The sequence below is a fragment of the Doryrhamphus excisus genome, chromosome 1 (genome assembly GCF_030265055.1).
Source record: "Doryrhamphus excisus isolate RoL2022-K1 chromosome 1, RoL_Dexc_1.0, whole genome shotgun sequence".
In the NCBI taxonomy this organism is placed as follows: domain Eukaryota; kingdom Metazoa; phylum Chordata; class Actinopteri; order Syngnathiformes; family Syngnathidae; genus Doryrhamphus; species Doryrhamphus excisus.
In genome coordinates, this window is record NC_080466.1 from 35,076,926 (window position 1) to 35,096,580 (window position 19,655).

General features: G+C 42.2%; 1 protein-coding gene across 1 annotated transcript in view; it reads right to left on the reverse strand.

Moving 5' to 3' along the window:
* Positions 1 to 1,911: 1,911 nt before the first annotated feature.
* The window catches only part of tep1 (telomerase-associated protein 1), a 40,453-nt gene continuing 22,709 nt past the window's right edge, over positions 1,912 to 19,655 (reverse strand). Inside the window, exons 34-55 of the mRNA XM_058072998.1 lie at positions 19,459 to 19,576; positions 19,234 to 19,358; positions 16,907 to 17,006; positions 16,422 to 16,577; positions 14,153 to 14,365; positions 14,026 to 14,082; positions 13,302 to 13,440; positions 12,834 to 13,085; positions 12,605 to 12,762; positions 11,133 to 11,240; positions 9,099 to 9,203; positions 8,890 to 9,019; positions 8,735 to 8,820; positions 8,522 to 8,648; positions 7,807 to 7,937; positions 7,621 to 7,739; positions 6,306 to 6,449; positions 5,641 to 5,740; positions 4,255 to 4,369; positions 4,096 to 4,178; positions 2,390 to 2,494; positions 1,912 to 2,326 (exon numbers count right to left, since the gene is read on the reverse strand). Coding sequence (XP_057928981.1) covers positions 2,207 to 2,326; positions 2,390 to 2,494; positions 4,096 to 4,178; positions 4,255 to 4,369; positions 5,641 to 5,740; positions 6,306 to 6,449; positions 7,621 to 7,739; positions 7,807 to 7,937; positions 8,522 to 8,648; positions 8,735 to 8,820; positions 8,890 to 9,019; positions 9,099 to 9,203; positions 11,133 to 11,240; positions 12,605 to 12,762; positions 12,834 to 13,085; positions 13,302 to 13,440; positions 14,026 to 14,082; positions 14,153 to 14,365; positions 16,422 to 16,577; positions 16,907 to 17,006; positions 19,234 to 19,358; positions 19,459 to 19,576 — 2,791 coding nt within the window. The 3' untranslated portion in view covers positions 1,912 to 2,206. The remainder of the gene's footprint in view (positions 2,327 to 2,389; positions 2,495 to 4,095; positions 4,179 to 4,254; positions 4,370 to 5,640; positions 5,741 to 6,305; positions 6,450 to 7,620; positions 7,740 to 7,806; positions 7,938 to 8,521; positions 8,649 to 8,734; positions 8,821 to 8,889; positions 9,020 to 9,098; positions 9,204 to 11,132; positions 11,241 to 12,604; positions 12,763 to 12,833; positions 13,086 to 13,301; positions 13,441 to 14,025; positions 14,083 to 14,152; positions 14,366 to 16,421; positions 16,578 to 16,906; positions 17,007 to 19,233; positions 19,359 to 19,458; positions 19,577 to 19,655) is intronic.

The window sequence follows — 19,655 nt, forward strand, 5'->3', positions numbered from 1 at the left end:
TGTCTCAACCTCACCCTCGAGCAGCAGTCATTACGCTGCGTTCAATGATACTCAGAGATTTGTGAACTTTGGACCAAATTCATCAATTTGACGGACAAAGACATATTTTTATTTAGTATCTTAAATTTGGCGTGCATAATATGAACTAAAACATGTGATTGAACATTTTTTAAAAATTATTATTTATGTATTTTATTTTGTTTGGAATTCCACATCAAATTAAACAACACAGAAAATAAAAGTTTATCATTGTAGCGCGATGCTGGTCTGCTTTGTATTGTATGTATTCTGTTATATAGACTACATTAAAAATAAACGACTATTTAATTGTTGATTTTCTAATATGATCACAAAAACAAATGCAAATATTTAATGTAACTAATATAGTAAATGGGGCTGCACGGCGGTCGAGTGGTTAGCGCGCAGACCTCACAGCTAGGAGATCCGAGTTCAAAGCCACCCTCGGCCATCTCTGTGTGGAGTTTGCATGTTCTCCGGGCACTTCGGTTTCCTCCCACATTCCTAAAACATGCTAGGTTAATTGGCCACTCCAAATTGTCCATAGGTATGAATGTGAGTGTGAATGGTTGTTTGTCTATATGTGCCCTGTGATTGGCTGGCCACCAGTCCAGGGTGTACCCCGCCTCTTGCCCGAAGACAGCTGGGATAGGCTCCAGGACCCCCGCGACCCTCGTGAGGATAAGCGGTAGAAAATGAATGAATGAATATAGTAAATATCTAGGGCAGAGGTAGGGAACCTATGGCTCGGGAGCCAGGTAGGGCTCTTTTGATGACTGTATCTGGCTCTCAAGCGTTTCTTACCACAATAAAAATTTATTTTTGCTAACAGACTGTTAAAAATAATATTCAAAATCAACAACTTTCTTATGCATTTTAATCCGTCCATTTATTTTCTACTGCAATACGGCCGACCATATCTATCTTTCCTGATGATATTTTCCAGGTCAAACACCAAAACTGGATTATTACTGGGTAATGCGGTAGTCTACCTCGGTCATTGAGATGTCAACATGTAAATATAAACTTTCCTCCTTTAGTCAAATAGTCACCTAGCTAAAGCTGCAGAACTAAGCCTTCTGACGAAGATGGCCAAAAGAATGAAATACATGTACGGAGTATGGTGCAAAACCATGCAGCAGCAGAAGTTGTATTAATGGCAACAAGTATTAGATTTATTATTAGACACTGCGCTGCTCACGAAAGTGTGCTGGCCACACCCCATTGGCGTGGGGTAGTGTGCCTGGTCTACATAATTAGAGCCCATTATATCTAAAACTGTTGGTCTTACATAAAAATGCACACATTTTATTGCATTCAATGTTTAAAAAAATGTATATGGCTCTCACAGATACACATTTTAAAATATCTGGCCTTCATGGCTCTCGTAGCCAAAAAGGTTCCCGACCCCTGGTCTAGGGGTATTCCGATTAGGATTTTATGCTGCCGATATCGATCATCCATGAGTGAAATCAGCCGATACCAATACCAATCACATATATGCAGTGTAAATGTTTAAATGTACTACTGGCTATATTATTGCTCATCAATGTTTTTTTCTTGTTATAGCTACTTTTACAAAATAAAATGGCCAAGAGCTACTCATTTTGGGAATATTTACTTTCATAGCTTATTTCAAGCCAAACAAAGCCAATATGTTTGTTTTACCAGAACATGAACAAAATGCTGGTATCCACAACTCACCTTTTGTATTTCACAATGCATTTATTTCTACTCTTCCACATTATTAACTGAAAACGTGAATGAAAAGCAGGTTTATCCACCTCTGCTGGGGACCTATCAAGGGGCCTCAAACTAGTGTCCTGCGGGCCACATTTGGCCCGCGGGCCGCGTGTTTGAGACCCCATGTCTTAAGACAAACTGACAACTAAATGCTGGTTCAAACGTAAATTTATTATTGACAAAAAGCTCAGCTGCAAATAAAAGATAGTATTTTTTATATACCCCACACATTGTGATTTTACACAATAAAAGAAAAAATTTACATTGAAAAAAGTGCAAGCTGGTAAAGCATTCATATAGAGTACTTGCTTTAACAACTAAAAAGCAGCATGTACTGTAGCTCCCATTCCAACTAATATTACATATTTAGATTTAGATTGCACATGAATAGTCTTTGGTTGTTAGCAGTAAGCTTTGATTAGTGTAATAACTTTTTTTTTTAGTATTATTCCCTCCAGGACAGGAAGTAAAGCTTCCCAAGTCCGTCGCCACAAACCAGCTCCGAGGGCTTTTCTGGGTTCACCTCCAGCATGAGCACCGGACCACTGCACACAAACATTCCCACCTGGACGACAGGAAGGAAAGATGAATGTGTGACGAGAGGGAAGAAGTGTTGATTCAGACTTACTTGTTTCTTGGTGCTCCTGTCCCACAGCTTTACTGTCCTGTCGATGGAGGCAGAGATGATGATGCTGCTGGTAAGTCTCAGCACACTGATCCTGTCCGAGTGGACCTGAGCAGAAAAAAAAACACGACAGAAGAGCATTTAAAGGGGACCTATTATGCTTTTTCCACTTTTCTGATCTTCTCTGACACACAATATGTCTACCTTCCTCCTCTGCATCATGTCAACCAACTCTCTACCTTTTCCTGTCATAGTTCCAACATTCAAAGTCCCTACTCCCAGTTCTAACCCAATTTCCACCGGCATCCTGTAGGTAACAGCACCGATGGCGGTCGGTTGTGAACCCGGGCCTTGACCAATCCTGTATGGAAGCTGTGTTGTTGATTTGCATATTTGGTTTGCCACAATTTTTTTTCAGTGAAGAACTAAATTTGAAACACTTCTATGCTAGGACTACGTTATGCTAGCCATAGCATTTCAGTATGTGGAATCAAACTATAGAATGGATTGAGTAAGGACCTCAAACAATGCACAACGATGAGCCAATTCAAGAAACAATACAAGCAGTTGATGTTTGCTAAATACAAGGATGAAGAGTCTTGAACCAGTCATGATGTGCTATATATATCACTATATTGACACTTACTATGGTACCCATTATGGCATTGGATGCTCATATCACCTACTTCGGTACGAGGTACATTATTTAAAAAAAAAAACAAAAAATAAACTTAAACTGTATTATGGAAAGCAGGAAGTGAACAAATGTAACAGTTACTGATTGTAAAAGTACCAGATGGAGGGGTAGGATTTAATAAGCTTTGCTTCTTCCTACTCCTTTTGGACACGTGGAACTGTGAACTGATTATGGGATGCACTCAATTGTAATCTGATGCATGTTCAAATGAAATTAAACCATTACCAATTTTACGTCGGATGCCCTTCTGACACGACCCTCTGTATTTATCCAGGCTTTGCACTGGCACAACAAGGCAGTGGCTCGTACCGCATTGAGGCCACATACATGCATACACACATTTATTCATTCATTCATTCATTCATTCATTTTCTACTGCTTTTTCCTCACGAGGGTTGCAAGGGTGCTGGGGCCTATCCCAGCTGTCTTTCGGCGAGAGGCGGGGTACACCCTGGACTGGTGGCCAGCCAATCACAGGGCACATATAGACAAACAACCATTCACACTCACATTCATACCTATGGACAATTTGAAGTCGCCAATTAACCTAGCATGTTTTTGGAATGTGGGAGGAAACCGGAGTACCCGAAGAGAGCATGCAAACTCCACACAGAGATGGCCGAGGGTGGAATTGAACCCTGGTCTCCTAGCTGTGAGTACACATATTTATATTAGAGCAAAATTATAATTTAACATTTTTTTTTCTTGGCCGTGAATGTTGCTTTGATTTCGCAGCAAGAACAAAATACAGCAAGAATTTGATGATTTGGCACCATCTAGCGGTGAGGCTGCAGACTGCAACACTTCTTACTCTCCATGAAGAACACACACAAAAGAGGGCATATTTCTATTAGCGCTCATCCAGGACAATTTAAATCAAAGGAAAAATTTTGTACTTTCTAATATTTTCTTGGAAATTAATAGTATCTATCTAGTAGTAAGTATCTATCTATTTAATAGTAAGTGTGGGAAAATGATTGTGTGCATGTAAACACCTTGGATGATTACTTACAGGCTTCCTGCTGCTCCACGAGGACACCTCTGGTGGCTGGTTGAACCACATGTTCCCCTTGACGTCTCCACACACCACAAATTCTACAAATCAGGCATTGAGAGTCACAACTCAAAAGAAGCAGCACCCATTTTCTTATGTATGTTTGTTTCTTAGCACCTTTGTCCATAGTGACGGCTGTTATCAAGTCTCCTTTCGCCTTGTCATCCTCCTCGTTTTTGAGGGTTAAGGTGCTGAATGATGAACAAAAGCTATTCTCGGGGCCCATGGCGAACTGAAAGCAAGAAAAGGACACTTGACTGTCGACTATGAATACAAACATAGGCAACAAAGTTTATATTGAAGTAGCATTAAGGGGGCAGGAAGGTGTGTTTCAACTACTATGGCGTCACACTTGAGGTCAATTGAGGGTTTGTGGAGAGGAGGATCCAATATATAGTTGAATCTCAATTTTAGGAGGAGCAGTGTGGTTTTCGTTCAGGTTGTGGAAGTGTGGACTAAACCTAAAATCTCAGCAGGGCCGTTGAAAGTGCGTGGGATTTTTCCCAAATAGTCCACACGTGTTTTGTGGACTTGGAGAAGGCATTCGACCGTATTCCTGGAGGAATCCTGTGCGGACTGCTGGGAATATAGGGTACCAGACCACCAAGTTCAAGCGGTTCGCTAACTGTATGACCGGTGTCAGAGATTGGTCCGCATTGCTAGCAATAAACAGGACTCGTTTCCAGTGAGGGTTGGACTATACCAGGACTGCAAATGCCTGTTGGCTTCATAACCGCCATGATCTTCGGGTCCAGTGAGTTTGCTGCCGAAGCGGCCTGGATGAAAATCAGAACCTCCAAGTCTGAATCCATGGTTCTTACCCGGAAAAGAACGTGAGTGCAATCTCAACACCTGGGATGAGATCCTACCCCCAAAGTGGAGGAGTTTAAGTACCTCGGAGTCCTGTTCACGAGTGAGGGAAGGATGGAACACAAGATTGACAGGCAGATTTGCATCGGTCTGTTGTGGTGAAGAAGCAGCTGAGCCGTAAGGCAAAAGCGCTCAATTTCTCTGAAATGAGCCTTCTCTGTACGGTGGCTGGGCTGTGCCTTACAGATCAGGTGAGAAGCAGTCAGAAGAACCCAGAACTGCTGCTCCACCGCATTGAGAGAAGCCAGATGAGATGCCTCGGGCATCTGGTCAGGAGGCCTCCAGGACAACTCCCTGGGAGATGTTTTCAGGGCACATCCGGCCAGTAGGGAAGCACCAAGAATGCCTTGGGATCCACCGGGAAGAGCTGGACAAAGTGGCCGAAGAGAGGGAAAGCTGGGCTTCCCTGGTAGGCTGCTGCCACCACGACCTGATGTCGGCTAAGCGGTAGAAGATGGATGGATTGATGGAGATCAATCCTGTCCTGTCAATGTCTGTGACCAGTGCAGCAATGACGTGAGAGCATGACATAAAAAAAATTGTATAACTGGCAAGTGTTTCGACCAAGAAAATAAATGGCACATCTCCTGAGTAAGGCGTAAGGGGCGACGCTATTACACAACGTCCACTCACGATGAAGCCGATGTTGATCTCTCCATTCTCCTCGCCTACCAGCCACATGCTTTTCTCATCATTTCGGATCATGCCCAGAACTTTCACACTTTGGTTCCAGCTGCATGAACAAGAACACAATATATTTACGGATACACACACTAGAGATCGACCGATATGTTTTTTTTTGGGGGCCGATGCAGATACCGATTTTTTCCCCATCACCCTTAGCCGATGGCCGATTTTGCTTGGGCCGATATTTGTGGCCGATACTGCTTTTGATCCATCAATTTACATGAAAAAATGACCATGATAATAAATATTACAGGTCTCATGTTTAAAGAAATATTTATTGAAATGTAAACACTGAACACAGTAGGATTCAGCTTTCTTAAACATACATTTAAATAAATATTCAACCATATGCAAAACATTTGTTGTAGTTTAAATTTATCTAGCATTGATGTGATGACTGCTCCTCCGCAGTGTGCCCCGGCGGATGCCTGACTGTAAATCATGCGGTGGAAAAATACATCGGCGAACCCACGCGCATATTGGCCGATACCGATACAAGCAAATATTGGCCCGATATATCGGCTGGCCGATGTATCGGTCGATCCTTAACACACACACACACGGTTGAAATCAAACAAACCACAAACACCCTAAAAGAGGAAACTGCGTACCTGTGGATTGACTTTTGCCACCTGTCGTTTTCGTCACACGTGACATCGAAAAGCAAGCCGGTGTTGGATACGGCAATGAGAATGGAGCAGTAGGCCAGGTGAACTACTTGCTCCTTCACTTTGTACGACGTCACCTTGACCAGGCTGTAACACAACAACGTCAGACTTTTTTTTTTTACATCATTGCTAGATTTATAGGTCAGCCTTTTCTGATATACAGGTATTGTATGTGCCACTAATGTGCATATTTGTAATGCACGTCTTAATACTTTGCACTGCAGATTACTGCCACCTAATGGACAGGAGTGGAAGAAGGACCTGTGGAAGACACATCATCACTGTTGGCAACTTCTCAGTAAAATATGTAAATATTGGCTGTCCCAGAAGTCATTAGATGATGTCAATTGCTAATTTGCATATTATCTGCATATGATGACGCTGTAAGAAATAAAGCATTTCCTCGCAGGAGAGACAAAAATTAAAACACCTTAATTATATTTACAACTACAAATAAACCTGAGTCTTAGTTTATCAGTTTAAAATTTGACATCACGTCAAAAAAACAAAATTGTAAAGTTTTTAAAATCGGCCAGCGCCTCTCAATGTCTTTACATTTGAATAATTAGATTAGATGAATTAATTAATCCGGACTCTCCTCCAGGATCCACCCCTTATCTTGTAGTTGTTTAACTTATTACTAGGGCTATCAAATGATTTTTAAAAATTTAGATTAAACAGTTTCAAAATTAGGAAATTAGGCTGCACGGTGGACGAGTGGTTAGCGTGCCGACCTCACAGCTAGGAGACCTGAGTTCACTCCCAACCTCGGCCATCTCTGTGTGGCGTTTGCATGTTCTCCCCGTGCATGCGTGGGTTTTCTCCGGGTACTCCGGTTTCCTCCCACATTTCAAAAACATGCTAGGTTAATTGTCCACTCCAAATTGTCATACATCTGAATTAAGAGTTAGGAAGTGAGTGATAGAATATCCACTTCATGTTTTTCTTTAGCTTCCTCTTTTACACACACGCATTATAAAGCTGTTTTTGTGATTTTTGTAATTTACAGTATGCCTTTATCTATTGGCATTTTCAAGCTACAACCGTTGAAATGTCTAAAGTCAAAAAAGTGAAAATAGCAGAAAACTCTCAAACAACACCAGAAAAAGTAGCTAAATTTGTGGTTAGTCTTTCAAGAAAAGATGTCGCTAAGAGGGATGGGAATGTCGTCAGATTTAGCGACAAAGTCGCCATGCTGGCAACACTGATCATGATGTGCTCTAATGAGTGAAATTTGAGGTTTCTTGCGTCTATTTACCTGGCAACGCTGTGCTCTTGATTCCACAGCAGCTTCCACACATCCACACCACAGTCCATGTAGCTTACAGCGAAGCGGCTGTTCGGCATGGGGCAGATGGCCGTGAGCCCGCTGTTGGCCTTGAAATCAACAAGAATATACGAGTATGCGAGTGTGATGACAGCATTGAGCAAGGTGTGTCCTCACCTGCTTGTGTCCGACCACTCGGATGTGCTGCCATAACTCCAGCAGGCCTGACTCGTAGCCGACTAGAAGCACATGGTCGGACTGGGAGAAGCACAGAGCAGTGACTGTGCCGCTCAACTTCGGCTGATGCTCTGTACGGAAAACACACAGAGCTTAAATGAAAATGAAAGGATAAAAAAAAAAAGGGAAAAAAAATGTATGTTACCAAAACTGTGATGAGGGAAGCCGGACTTCGGAATTTGAACCACAATGTGGCGAGGGAAACTGCAGTTATTTCCCCCACTATACTACACTACACTACACTATACAAGACAAGTAACAATAAAATGATAACAAAATGATAACAGTTGCAGTTCAGTGACCAATGGCTGCCATGGCTGCCTGGCAGCCATTGTATATTTATTAACTCCCTTTCAGTGTTAAGTTGCTGTGTGATGATGTTAGCTTTCTATTTAAAAATAATTAAAATAATGTAGAATTGAATCGTGAATTATTTATTTTAGGATTATTTTTGCAAGGTGCTGTTTTCTACAATTGTAACTTCTAAGTATGCAGAGTAAGAAATGAGGCAGGTATGCATCAGATACATTTAACTTAACAATTGTACTTTTGAGTAGAAACAATTATTGGTAATTTCAATAAAATACATTTAAAACGTTTAAAAAAAAAATGAAAGGATAACTATAATAACTATAAAATCTTTTTTTTTTTTTACCCGTTTCCCACATCCAGCTTCTTAAGGAGCAGTCTTCAGAAACGGTAAGGAACTGCGGGATGTTCTCCTCCCGAACTAGGCTGCGAACTGCACCGCTGTGACCCTGGAAGGTGCTAAAATGTTCCATCTGTCTCCGCCGTGTAAGAAGAGAAATACAAGACCAGCTGTGATTGGAGGCATTCACTGTTGAAGTTTACACAAAGAATGTGAGACCTGTAAGGGTTTCCAGAAATGGGCTGTTCCGTCCTGCGATGCAGTGACAACAGTGAGATCCTCTGCATCCATTTCTTTGTTTTTGTCTGGAATTTGGTTGAGAATAAATGAATGATATCAAAATGATGGCCGTTGGTTTGTAGTTGTAGGGTTACCTGCGTTGGCGACGACAGAACAGCTGTGGATGCGTCCTTTGTGGGCCGGAATGTGACAGACTTCCACGTTTGTTTCCCACTTCCACACATGCAGGTTGCCGTCTGCACAGCCGGCCGCCACATACGCCCCCTGCTCATGGACGCAGGGCAGCCAGTCAGAGTCAGGCAGGAACACTGATCTTGCTTCATGGAGGGGGGCGGTGTCTCACCTGACAGCAGACAGAAGTGAGCGGACTCTTCCAGGTGATTTCTCGCAGGCTCTGACCGGCCTCCACATCCCATAAACAAAGTCTGCAATCACTGGATGAGCTTATCTGGAAACACAGCGGATGGGTTGGACTTGAAGGGAATTTCCTTAGGAATCTACTTAGAAATGCTGGTGGATCAGGCCTGCCACAAATAAAATTGGACTGGCACAAATACATGAGGTGCTACCTGTTTGCCTTGAATTCATAATCCAATCCAATTCACTTTATTTGTATGGCACATTTTATAAACAGAGTTTCCAAAGTGCTGCACAGACTAGTAAAATAAAAAGTCAAAATAAAATACAATAAATAAAAGTACAAATTTAATTTAATCCAAAACTAAAAGATCAAATAAGTACTATTATTAAAATACTATTTTAATAATAATAAAATAGTAAAATAGATATTAAAATATTAAAAACAAGAAGCAAAAGCAATAAAAGTATAAAAAATAAAACCAAATAAAATAAAAAAACACAAAAACGAAAAGACACAGGACCATACGACTCACTCTGAGTTAAAAGTGGGTTTTAAGACGAGACTTAAAGCTTTCGATGTTGGGGGCCTTTTTTTACTTGGGAAGGGAGAGAGTTCCATAGTTTGGGGCCAACCACAGAAAAGACAAGTTGGAGCTGGCCCTCCGACCTCAGTGATAGCGTTGGAGAGTAAATTTGGATGAGGTCCGAGATGTATTTGGGGGCCAGTCCATTCAACGCCTTAAAAACAAACAATAACAATAAGTACAGCTAGATAACTTAACATGCCTCATAGCGCCTGGTTTGCCACAGAAAAAGAAGACGCAGCAGGAGGGATCAGTGTTGTTGGCTTTGCAACTTGCAACTTACCAGTAATTATAACAGGTCACGTGGACTCAACCAAACTACAGTAATCCCTTGTTTAGCGCTGTTAACTGGTTCCTGTGATAAGTCAATTAAAATGAATATTTTTATAGTTATGGCATATGCAGCGCTTTACAATCTTCAAAATAGTGCTGCAGCTATCGAATATTTTAGTAAACAATATGCTACAGGCTGCACAGTAAGCTAGTGGTTAGCGTGTAGACCTCGCAGCCAGGAGACCCGGGTTCAATTCCACCCTCAGCCATCATCTGTCATTTTCTATCCTCACTGAGTTAACGGGTGAGCTGGAACCTATCTCAGCTGACTTTGGGTGTGAGAGGAAACGATTAAAGGGGATCTATTAAGCAAATTTTTCAGACCTTTGTATTGAGTTGTGGACTCCTGTAGAGCAGCTGCACACAATAACCAGCACAGAAAGCTTTCTAGTTCTCCCAGAATCTGAACCTATCCCAGCTGTATTTCTTTGGCTTTCCAGTAAAAATGGTCAATTTTAATTTATTCCACCCATGGCCCGCCTCCACTCTCAAGTGCTCAGGAGGACTTCCAGATGGCTGCCAAAACCAATTTTGTGTTGATAAACGGTATAAAGGGGCGCAGACCTCACAGCTAGGAGACCAGGGTTCAATTCCACCCTCGGCTATCTCTGTGTGGAGTTTGCATGTTCTCCCCGTGCATGCGTGGGTTTTCTCCGGGTACTCCGGTTTCCTCCCACATTCCAAAAACATGCTAGGTTAATTGGCCACTCCAAATTGTCCATAGGTATGAATGTGAGTGTGAATGGTTGTTTGTCTATATGTGCCTTGTGATTGGCTGGCCACCAGTCCAGGGTGTATCCCGCCTCTCGCCCGAAGACAGCTGGGATAGGCTCCAGCACCCTTGCGACCCTCGTGAGGATAAGCGGTAGAAAATTAATGAATGAATATGCTACAGAAATTTGTGTTGATTAAATGAAGCAGGCAAACAAGATAAAATCTTTCATGATTTCATTAATGACATTTCATTGAAAGACTTATTTAGTTATGTAAAGACACATTTCATTATTTAAAGATTGATTGATTTGTTTTCCCGTTTGGTCCTGCATACTCCAAAGCCCTTTGGCGGCATTACATGAAAAAAAGTCAGTTTGTATGCCCACCACACAGTCTGGAGTCCAAACACAGCCAGTGATCCAGTCCCGATGGAAGGCAGGGAGGACCTTGGAAACAACAGGAGGTGACGATGTCATGTCTGACACTATCAGAGCCTGCAAAACACAAAACACAATTTCAAAAAGTAAAAAATCATCCCTCGCTATATGTTGCAGTTTTTGCGATTATTGATCCAAATAATTAATGACTGTTTCATGTTTGATTATAGACTATTATTAATATAAAACATGCAGGAGTGGTTAGCATATTGGCCACACACGCAGGAGGTCGGGAAGACCTCTTGGGCGTCTCTGTGTGGAGAAAATAACGCTGAGCGATTTGTGAGGTCAGATTTTTTTTCTAGTAGCCATTTTTGTGATGCAAGTGTATTATGCTTTTGAACGCATATTGTTTTGAGAAGCCAAAGTCTTTCCTTAACTAGCTGGAACTACTTTTCGAAATCCGACTGGAGCTCAGCTCAGGACACGAAGTGGGGAATGAGTCGCTGTTGACGGACTTCACTGCTTATGGGGCATGTCATTTTTTGACATGAGATTGAATGGAGGAACTGTATATGTTGAACATGCCATGTCGGGCTACATTATTAAAAGGGATAGTTCTGATTATTTTTACTTCATCTCAAAAAATCCAAACTAAAAGGTGGAATAATACCGTATTTTCTGGACTATAAGTCGCTCCGGAGTCGCACAAGGCCAAAAATGCATAATTAGGTACAAAAAAAAACATACATAGGTCGCACTGGAATATAAGTCGCATTTTTTGCAGGTAATTTATTTTACAAACTTGACCAAAACAGACATTATGTCCTCTTGGAAGGCAAGTTGTAACAATAAAAGAATAGAGAACAGGCTGAATAGGTGTAAGATATGCTAACACAATGCTTATTCAGCTACACCAAATATAAACATGAACAGAAAAGGTGTCCACATTTTTCATTTATCAACCGTATGAAAAAAAGTGCGACTTATAGTCCGGAAAATACGGTAATAGGATAATAGAAATTATAGGAGTGTACAGGTGACTATAGGGGTGTTATTTGACGTCTACAGGGCTCTAATAATGGTAAAAATCATATTGAGAACATCATCAATAGGTATTCTATGCTCTATATAATATTCAATTTATTACTACTAGTACTACTACTACTACTACTACACGGGAATTCACTTATCTAGGGTATTGCACCACAAAGTAGCATGATTTATTAATACATTTTTGTAAAACTGTGACAGACTGAAGCTGTGAAATTCAAACCATAACGTGGTGAGGGATGACTGTCAATTGCGGCCTTTTTCGCTGTCCAGGAGACCCTCCCTTTACTAATAAACCAGTAACATTTAACCCTTATTACATTGTAAATCAGTTCCTTTCTGACTTTTATTTTACTACATTATTAGCTCTGTACTTTTAATTGACTTTCCTTTTATATCTACTTGAGTGTATCTTGTGATGTTCTTACTTTGTCTTTTCCACCAGAGAGTAGCTGTCCACCATCGGGGCTAAACGCCAAACAGGTGACCCCCCTGCTGTGTCCCTTGAGCAAGGCAGACGGCTCCATATCGAGCAAAGGCTCGTCTGTCAGCTGGCTCAGCAGCCACAGGACAATGGTGCAGTCATCTGCTCAGCACACAGTCCCATCTAGTCAATTCGGTCTGGACACATGCAAGTCCCGTTTAGCGTCTTCTTACCCGAAGCCGTCGCCAGATAAGTGGAGCTATGTGCGAGAGCCCGGACGATGCCCACTTGCGCGGAAAACATTGTCGTCATCTCCATGCCGGTCAGCTCCCCGTGCTCCCCAAACGTTTTCTTCCACAACCGCAGGCGCTTGTCATGGCCAGTGGATAGCAGTAGCTCAGGGGACGACTGTGAGGCGTCCACGGAGACCCACAGCAGGGATGGGATGGTCAAACGGAAAAGTTCAGCATCCCAAATCATTTCACCTAGGAGATGATGGTAAGATAGCCAAGCTAAGTCAATGTAATGATGCATTTCGATACAGACTTTATTAATAGACTCTATTAATAGAGAAGAATCCAAATCCAAACCAAATCGGAAACCAAATCGGAATAGCTCTGTAAAGCCACAACAGCGGTACTCACACGGGAATATAACCGTTCTTCCATTCTATCGTGTTAGCTGCGTTTGTGTCAACCCACCGGAGCTGATGCAGAAGAGTTTGAAGCCGTCGCCATGGTAACCCACGGCAACGTAGTCCCCGTTGACAGCCGCGCACAGAGCGCCAGGCTCCGTGGAGGTACCGGACTTGCTTTTCTTGTAAGGAGGCTCCTGCTCACACTGGAATAAGACAATGCAATGATGTCAATGATGTGACTGTGAAATAAATAGAATTAAAAGTGCTACAAAAAAAAACACATATGGAAAAAAAACATACATTTCATACAATTTCGATTCAATCAATTCCCTTTTTAAACAAGGTTAGATGGATATATGCTGTCTCCTAGCTGTGAGGCCTGCGCGCTAACCACTCTACCACCGTGCAGCCCCCAAACAACAATATTACATATAATAGAAAACAGACACGGGCTGCACAGTGGTTGAGTGGTTAGCGCGCAGACCTCACAGCTAGGAGACCCGAGTTCAAAAACCCAAGAGCAAAAACATGCTAGGTTAATTGGCGACTCCAAATTGTCCATAGGTATGAATGTGAGTGTGAATGGTTGTTTGTCTATATGTGCCCTGTGGTTGGCTGGCCACCAGTCCAGGGTGTACCCCGCCTCTCGCCCAAAAACAGTTGGGATCGGCTCCAGCACCCCCTGCGACCCTCGTGAGAATAAGCGGTAGAAAATGAATGTATGAGTGCAATGCACATGTGCAAAAACGTGTTCAATAATTAATATAAATGTGTCTAAAGGAACTTACTTGGTCCGTTTTTACGACAGCCTCTGAGCGTCCAAGTCCGCCCGACCACAGCTGCAGCTGTTAAACAAGAAAGTAACTCATCTTATGTCTTTGCAAGATAACTAAAGTGCTCATGTTACTCGCCCACCATGTGATCGGAGCCAGCGGTCAGCAGCAAGCGGCCCCCGTCCAGGAAGGTGAGGGCGTCTGTCGCGCCGATGTGAGCCTGGAAGCATCCCACGCACCAGAAGGGATCCACAGACCACACGCGCACCTCGCCAGACACTGAACCGGAGCAGAGCATGGCGGTCGATGGCGAGAAGGAGAGGCAACGCACCGAGTGGCGGTGGCCGTCCAGCAACTGTTGGAACAGAACAGAAAAATTGCTAGTTAGTTAGCAGGATTGTAGCACCGTGTGGACACACCGGTCACATTTTGGTGAGAATCTGGGTAAAGGTGTTTATCCAAAACAAATTTATTCTCACATTATAGTTTGTTCTCACCAATGAAAATCAAAATTATACAGTCCTGCTTGCCTCTTTATTTCTTATTTTACACAGTAACACCACTTTAAGGGGAACAACATTAGCGCCACCTATAGGACTGGAGTCTACTTCCACTCAATGTTTTCTTCTTCCATTGTCAGTCTTGAATTGAAAAGTGAATTATAAGTTGCAGTAATGCAAGTTTCCCATTTATTTTTTATCTTGTTTATAATCAGATCAGCCCTGTGATTGGCTGTTGACCAGTCCAGGGTCTCTCGCCCGAAGACAGCTGGGATAGGCTGCAGCACCCCCGCAATCCTTGTGAGGATAAACGGTAGGAGATTTTTAAATTATACAACAACTTAAATCATTCATTCATTTTCTACCGCTTTTTCCTCACAAGGGGTGCTGGAGCCTATCCCAGCTGTCTTCGGGCGAGAGGCGGGGTACACCCTGGACTGGTGGCCAGCCAATCACAGGGTACATATAGACAAACAACCATTCACACTCACATTCATACCTATGGACAATTTGGAGTGGCCAATTAACCTAGCATGTTTTTGGAATGTGGGAGGAAACCCGGAGTACCCGCAGAACACGCAAACTCCACACAGAGAATTGAACCCTGGTCTCCTAGCTGTGAGGTCTGCGCGCTAACCACTCGACCGCCGTGCCGGCCAACTTAAATCATATTTTTTGTAATACATCTTTCTGTCATTACTACTTTGTTATTCAAATTATTCAACCCCTTAGTCACATACATCCTTAGTTATTATTGGCAATAATAATGTCCTTCAGACGTGACAAGTTTCTTGCAGCAATCTACAGGAATATTAGTCCATTCCTTCATTAGGCATTCTTGGACTTGCGTGTTGCCACTGCCTTCCTTAAGCCCCACCAGAGATTTTCTATTGGATTTAAGTCAGGCGATTTGCAATGGTCACTCCAGAATCTTCCAGCCCTTCGTCTTCAACCAAGCTGTGGTAGATTTGGAGGTACGCTCGGGATTGTTTTCCTGATGGAAAGTCCAATGTCCAACTTTGGGTCCGTCACTGACTATGTGGCATTTGCACCCAGTTCAATTCATGGTACCTTGCACACGATGGAGTGCAAGAACTTGTTATCCCTCCTCCAAACATATTGTGGATCCAAAGATGTTCTTCAAAGAGTTCCAATTGTGTCTTGATGCTCCGGAGAACAGCGTCCCAAAACCTTTGTGTTTTGTCCAACTGGAGTCGAATCCAGAGTGCACGGGCGTTGTAGCACAGAGGCGTTCATCTCAGTGTGTGCCTTATCGTCTTGGCTGAAACCGGAGTACTTCCCTCTGACAAGTCCTGTTGCAGTTCCTCAGGAGTCTCCACCTTTACACCTTTAGCTTCAGGTACTGGGCAGTAGTCGCCGACAGCATCCTGTGCATCCAGCAGGTCGTGTTTCCACACTGCCTTTAGTTTTAAAGTTATGAATTTCGCTTCCAATTGTATCTTTTGAATTGGTTAATGGCTTCTTTTTTATATCCATATCATTGCCTATGAAGATAAATGACTTCCTCTCTTGACCTTCTTTGACCATGCCCTGGTCAAACACACCAGTGACTGGACAGAAGGAGCAGAGTATCATGATTGCTTTAAATCTGCTGGATTGCTGGCCATTACGGTACTGTCCACATCGACATGTGATTTCAACAGCATTTGAAACCTTTTGTCAGTGAGGAAACTGCAAAATAGGACATTTGTTAGCGCTTTAGAAAAAGTATTGTTATAATTTTAGTTGCATTCTATTCAATTACAAGTCATGTAATTTCCTTAAACCCTTTCCCACAGTGGGGGTTGAATAATTCTGAACACAAATGTAAATAAATGTTTGGGAGCGAGTGGTTGGGCTGGGAAAAAAAAAGAATATATAAAAAGTTTTTGGTAGCAAATGAGTTCTAACCGTGTGGGTGTCATCCTGGAGCCAGTTCCACAAGACGACTTTGCCGTCCCAGCGGCCGGCAGCTACCAGGCGGTCCTCAGGGTCAAAGGTCACACAGTTCAATGGGCTACTGCTGGGAAGAGCTGCGACCTCATGACCTTTTGTTGAAGACCACACCTGAAGTGTGGGAAAGATCTTCTTTGTTAATCAATGATATTATTGACTATCACTGTTCTTTGTCTCATAAAGGTGATTTTCATAATTTTATAAATTAGTATTAGGCCATTTTTATGGATGCTGTGGGAGACAAAAACTTAACTTGTCACAAGCAAAATGTAACCATATGAATACTTCATATTAGAGTTTCAAAAGTGTCCTATGCCAAGCACAAAATCTACTGTATGGAGTTGGAATGACAAGCTCCATTCAGTTCCATTATAATGTGTTTATGACTAAGGGTAAACAGGGAGTGGCAAAAGTATTTAGGTAGAAACTGAGCGACTCACCTTCAGCGTGAAGTCCAGGGATGCCGTGGCAAGGTGCTTCTTGTCTACAGTGATGTCGCTGGCTGTTATCACATTAGTGTGGCCCTTAATAAGTGCCGTCCTGCACAGGGAAGAAGGTACATTATAATTAACAAAGGCTATGTTCACACCAAAGTTCAGATTTGGTCAAATCAGATTTATGTTCACGTTACCAAAAAATGTGAGTTGTTAATGTGAACGCAAAGCATCCAGGCAGTGACGCAAATGCACAAAAGTACGACGTCACATGCATTTCTTTGTGTTTTTTGCTGCAGTTGTGCTTTTGTGGAAACTTCGGGCCTATTCTGACAGATTAATCACCATCTGTGAAATTATACCCGACATTATCTGATATACACTACCGCTCAAAAGTTTGGGATCACTTGCAAATTTCTTTGTTTTCCAAAGAAAAACACATTTTCATGCATTTCACAAACAATTTGTATCCATTTCACAAAACAATTAAAATGAATCAGATGATTTTCAAAGAAGGATGTACATTTTTGCATAGAGGCCTACTATCAACAACTGTCAGTCCTCTGCATCAATCTCCTGGTATGGCTGCTAATCCAAGTTCATCATTTTATAAGGCTAATAGATGATTAGAAAACCCCTGCAAAAAATCTCTTACCATACTGTTAACTACTCCCTTCAGAGAGCAGTACAAACTGGGTCTAACAAGGACAGAAAAACGATGCACAACTGTGCAAGAAGACAAATATGGCAGGGCTGCCCAGAAAAAGCCATATCTCAGACTAGCCAAAAACATTTCCAAGTGATGCAAACTTTTAAGCGGTAGTGTAGATCCTCAATAGTTGTGTACCAAATCTGTTATGAGTGTTATGACAGCTACATTGGACACACGATGCATGTATTACATCCAGCTCCATGCTGTTAACTACTCCCTTCAGAGAGCAGCACAAACTGGGTCTAACAAGGACAGAAAAACGATGCACAACTGTGCAAGAAGACAAATATCCGAGAGTGTGTAGTTTAAGACAAAGACGCCTCACAGGTCGTCACCTGGCAGCTGGACTAATTATTACCCGTCAAACACGAGTGTCAGTATCAAGAGTGAAGCAGCCACTTCAGGACTTCAGACTTCATGGCAGGATTGCCAAGAAAAAGCCAGATCTCAGACTGGACAAAAACATTTACAAGTGATCCCAAACTTTGGAGCGGTAATGTATAGCTTGTTTTTTGCTGCACTGCAACGCTCTCCCAGTGTGTGTCTGTGGAGAACTTGCTGCGACATTTGTACCGATGGGCATGTGGGTGGCAGGAGTGGTGGACACTTTTTGAAAGACATTTACAGATCACAAGAAGAACTTTTGGGGATATCCAGATCTCACATGGTAATTGCCTTTCGATGAGGTATAGGTCGGATTTATGGTAATGGTTTAATTTCATTTGAACATGCATCAGATTACAATTGAGTGCATCCCATAATCAGTTCACAGTTCCACATGTCCAAAAGGAGTAGGAAGAAGCAAAGCTTATTAAATCCTACCCCTCCATCTGGTACTTTTACAATCACTAACTGTTACATTTGTTCACTTCCTGCTTTCCACAATACAGTTTAAGGTTTTTTTTGTTTATTTATTTATTTTTTTTATAATGCACCTCATACCGAAGTAGGAGGTGATATGAGCATCCAATGCCATAATGGGTACCATAGTAAGTGTCAATATAGTGATATATATAGCAAATCATGACTGGTTCAAGACTCTTCATGCTTGTATTGTTTCTTGAATTGGCTCATCATTGTGCATTGTTTGAGGTCCTTACTCAATCCATTCCATAGTTTGATTCCACATACTGAAATGCTATGGCTAGCATAACGTAGTCCTAGCATAGAAGTGTTTCAAATGTACTTCTTCCCTGAGATCATATTTCTCCTCTCTTGTAGAGAAGTATTGGATGACATTTTTAGCTAATTGCTTATTTTAAGCCTTATGCATTATTTTAGCTGTTTGAAGATGAACTATATCAGCAATTTTAAGTATTTGTGATTTTAGAAATAAGGAGTATGTTCTCTGTAGGCGGCATTATGAATTATCCTTCCTGACCTTTTTTGTAGTTTATGCGACCTGATGACAGTAAATCAGATGCATGTTGGATCTACATACAAACGAGCCCTGAAAAAAATTGGAATTGCACTGTTCACACTGACAAGAAAAAAGAAAATGAGATACAGGTCACATATCAGCAATAAACAAAACACATTTTGAATTGGCCTGCAGTGTGAAAGTAGCCAGTGTCAGTTAGTTGTTGGGTAGAGTTTCTGAAGAGGTCAAAGAGACACTCACCGATATCCACTCTTGCTGTCCCACATCTCGATTTGGCCGTCGAATGAGGTCGTAACGAGACGCCCATCCTTCAGGAGGATACAGCTGGAGATTCCGTCACAGCTGCTCACAAGTGACTTCACTTCCTGGGAGACAGAAAGTACACGTTAGTCAAGAGCGTCAAAAGAGACATTGACGAGGAAGCAGAATGGATAGAAACCAGCGGGAGCTTCCGCATGTTTATACCTGTCCAGTGTTTGAGTCGATGAAATGCAGAGTTCCCTGTCCGGTACCAACCACCATGCCCCCATCAGCGCTCACAGCCAAGCAGGTGGGCTCGGACGTGAAAGTGGAAATCAGCTGACTGGAAAACACAAACACCGGATTATGTCTGATGTTGTAAACATCAGACAATGAGCGTGTTACGCAATAGCTGACAAACT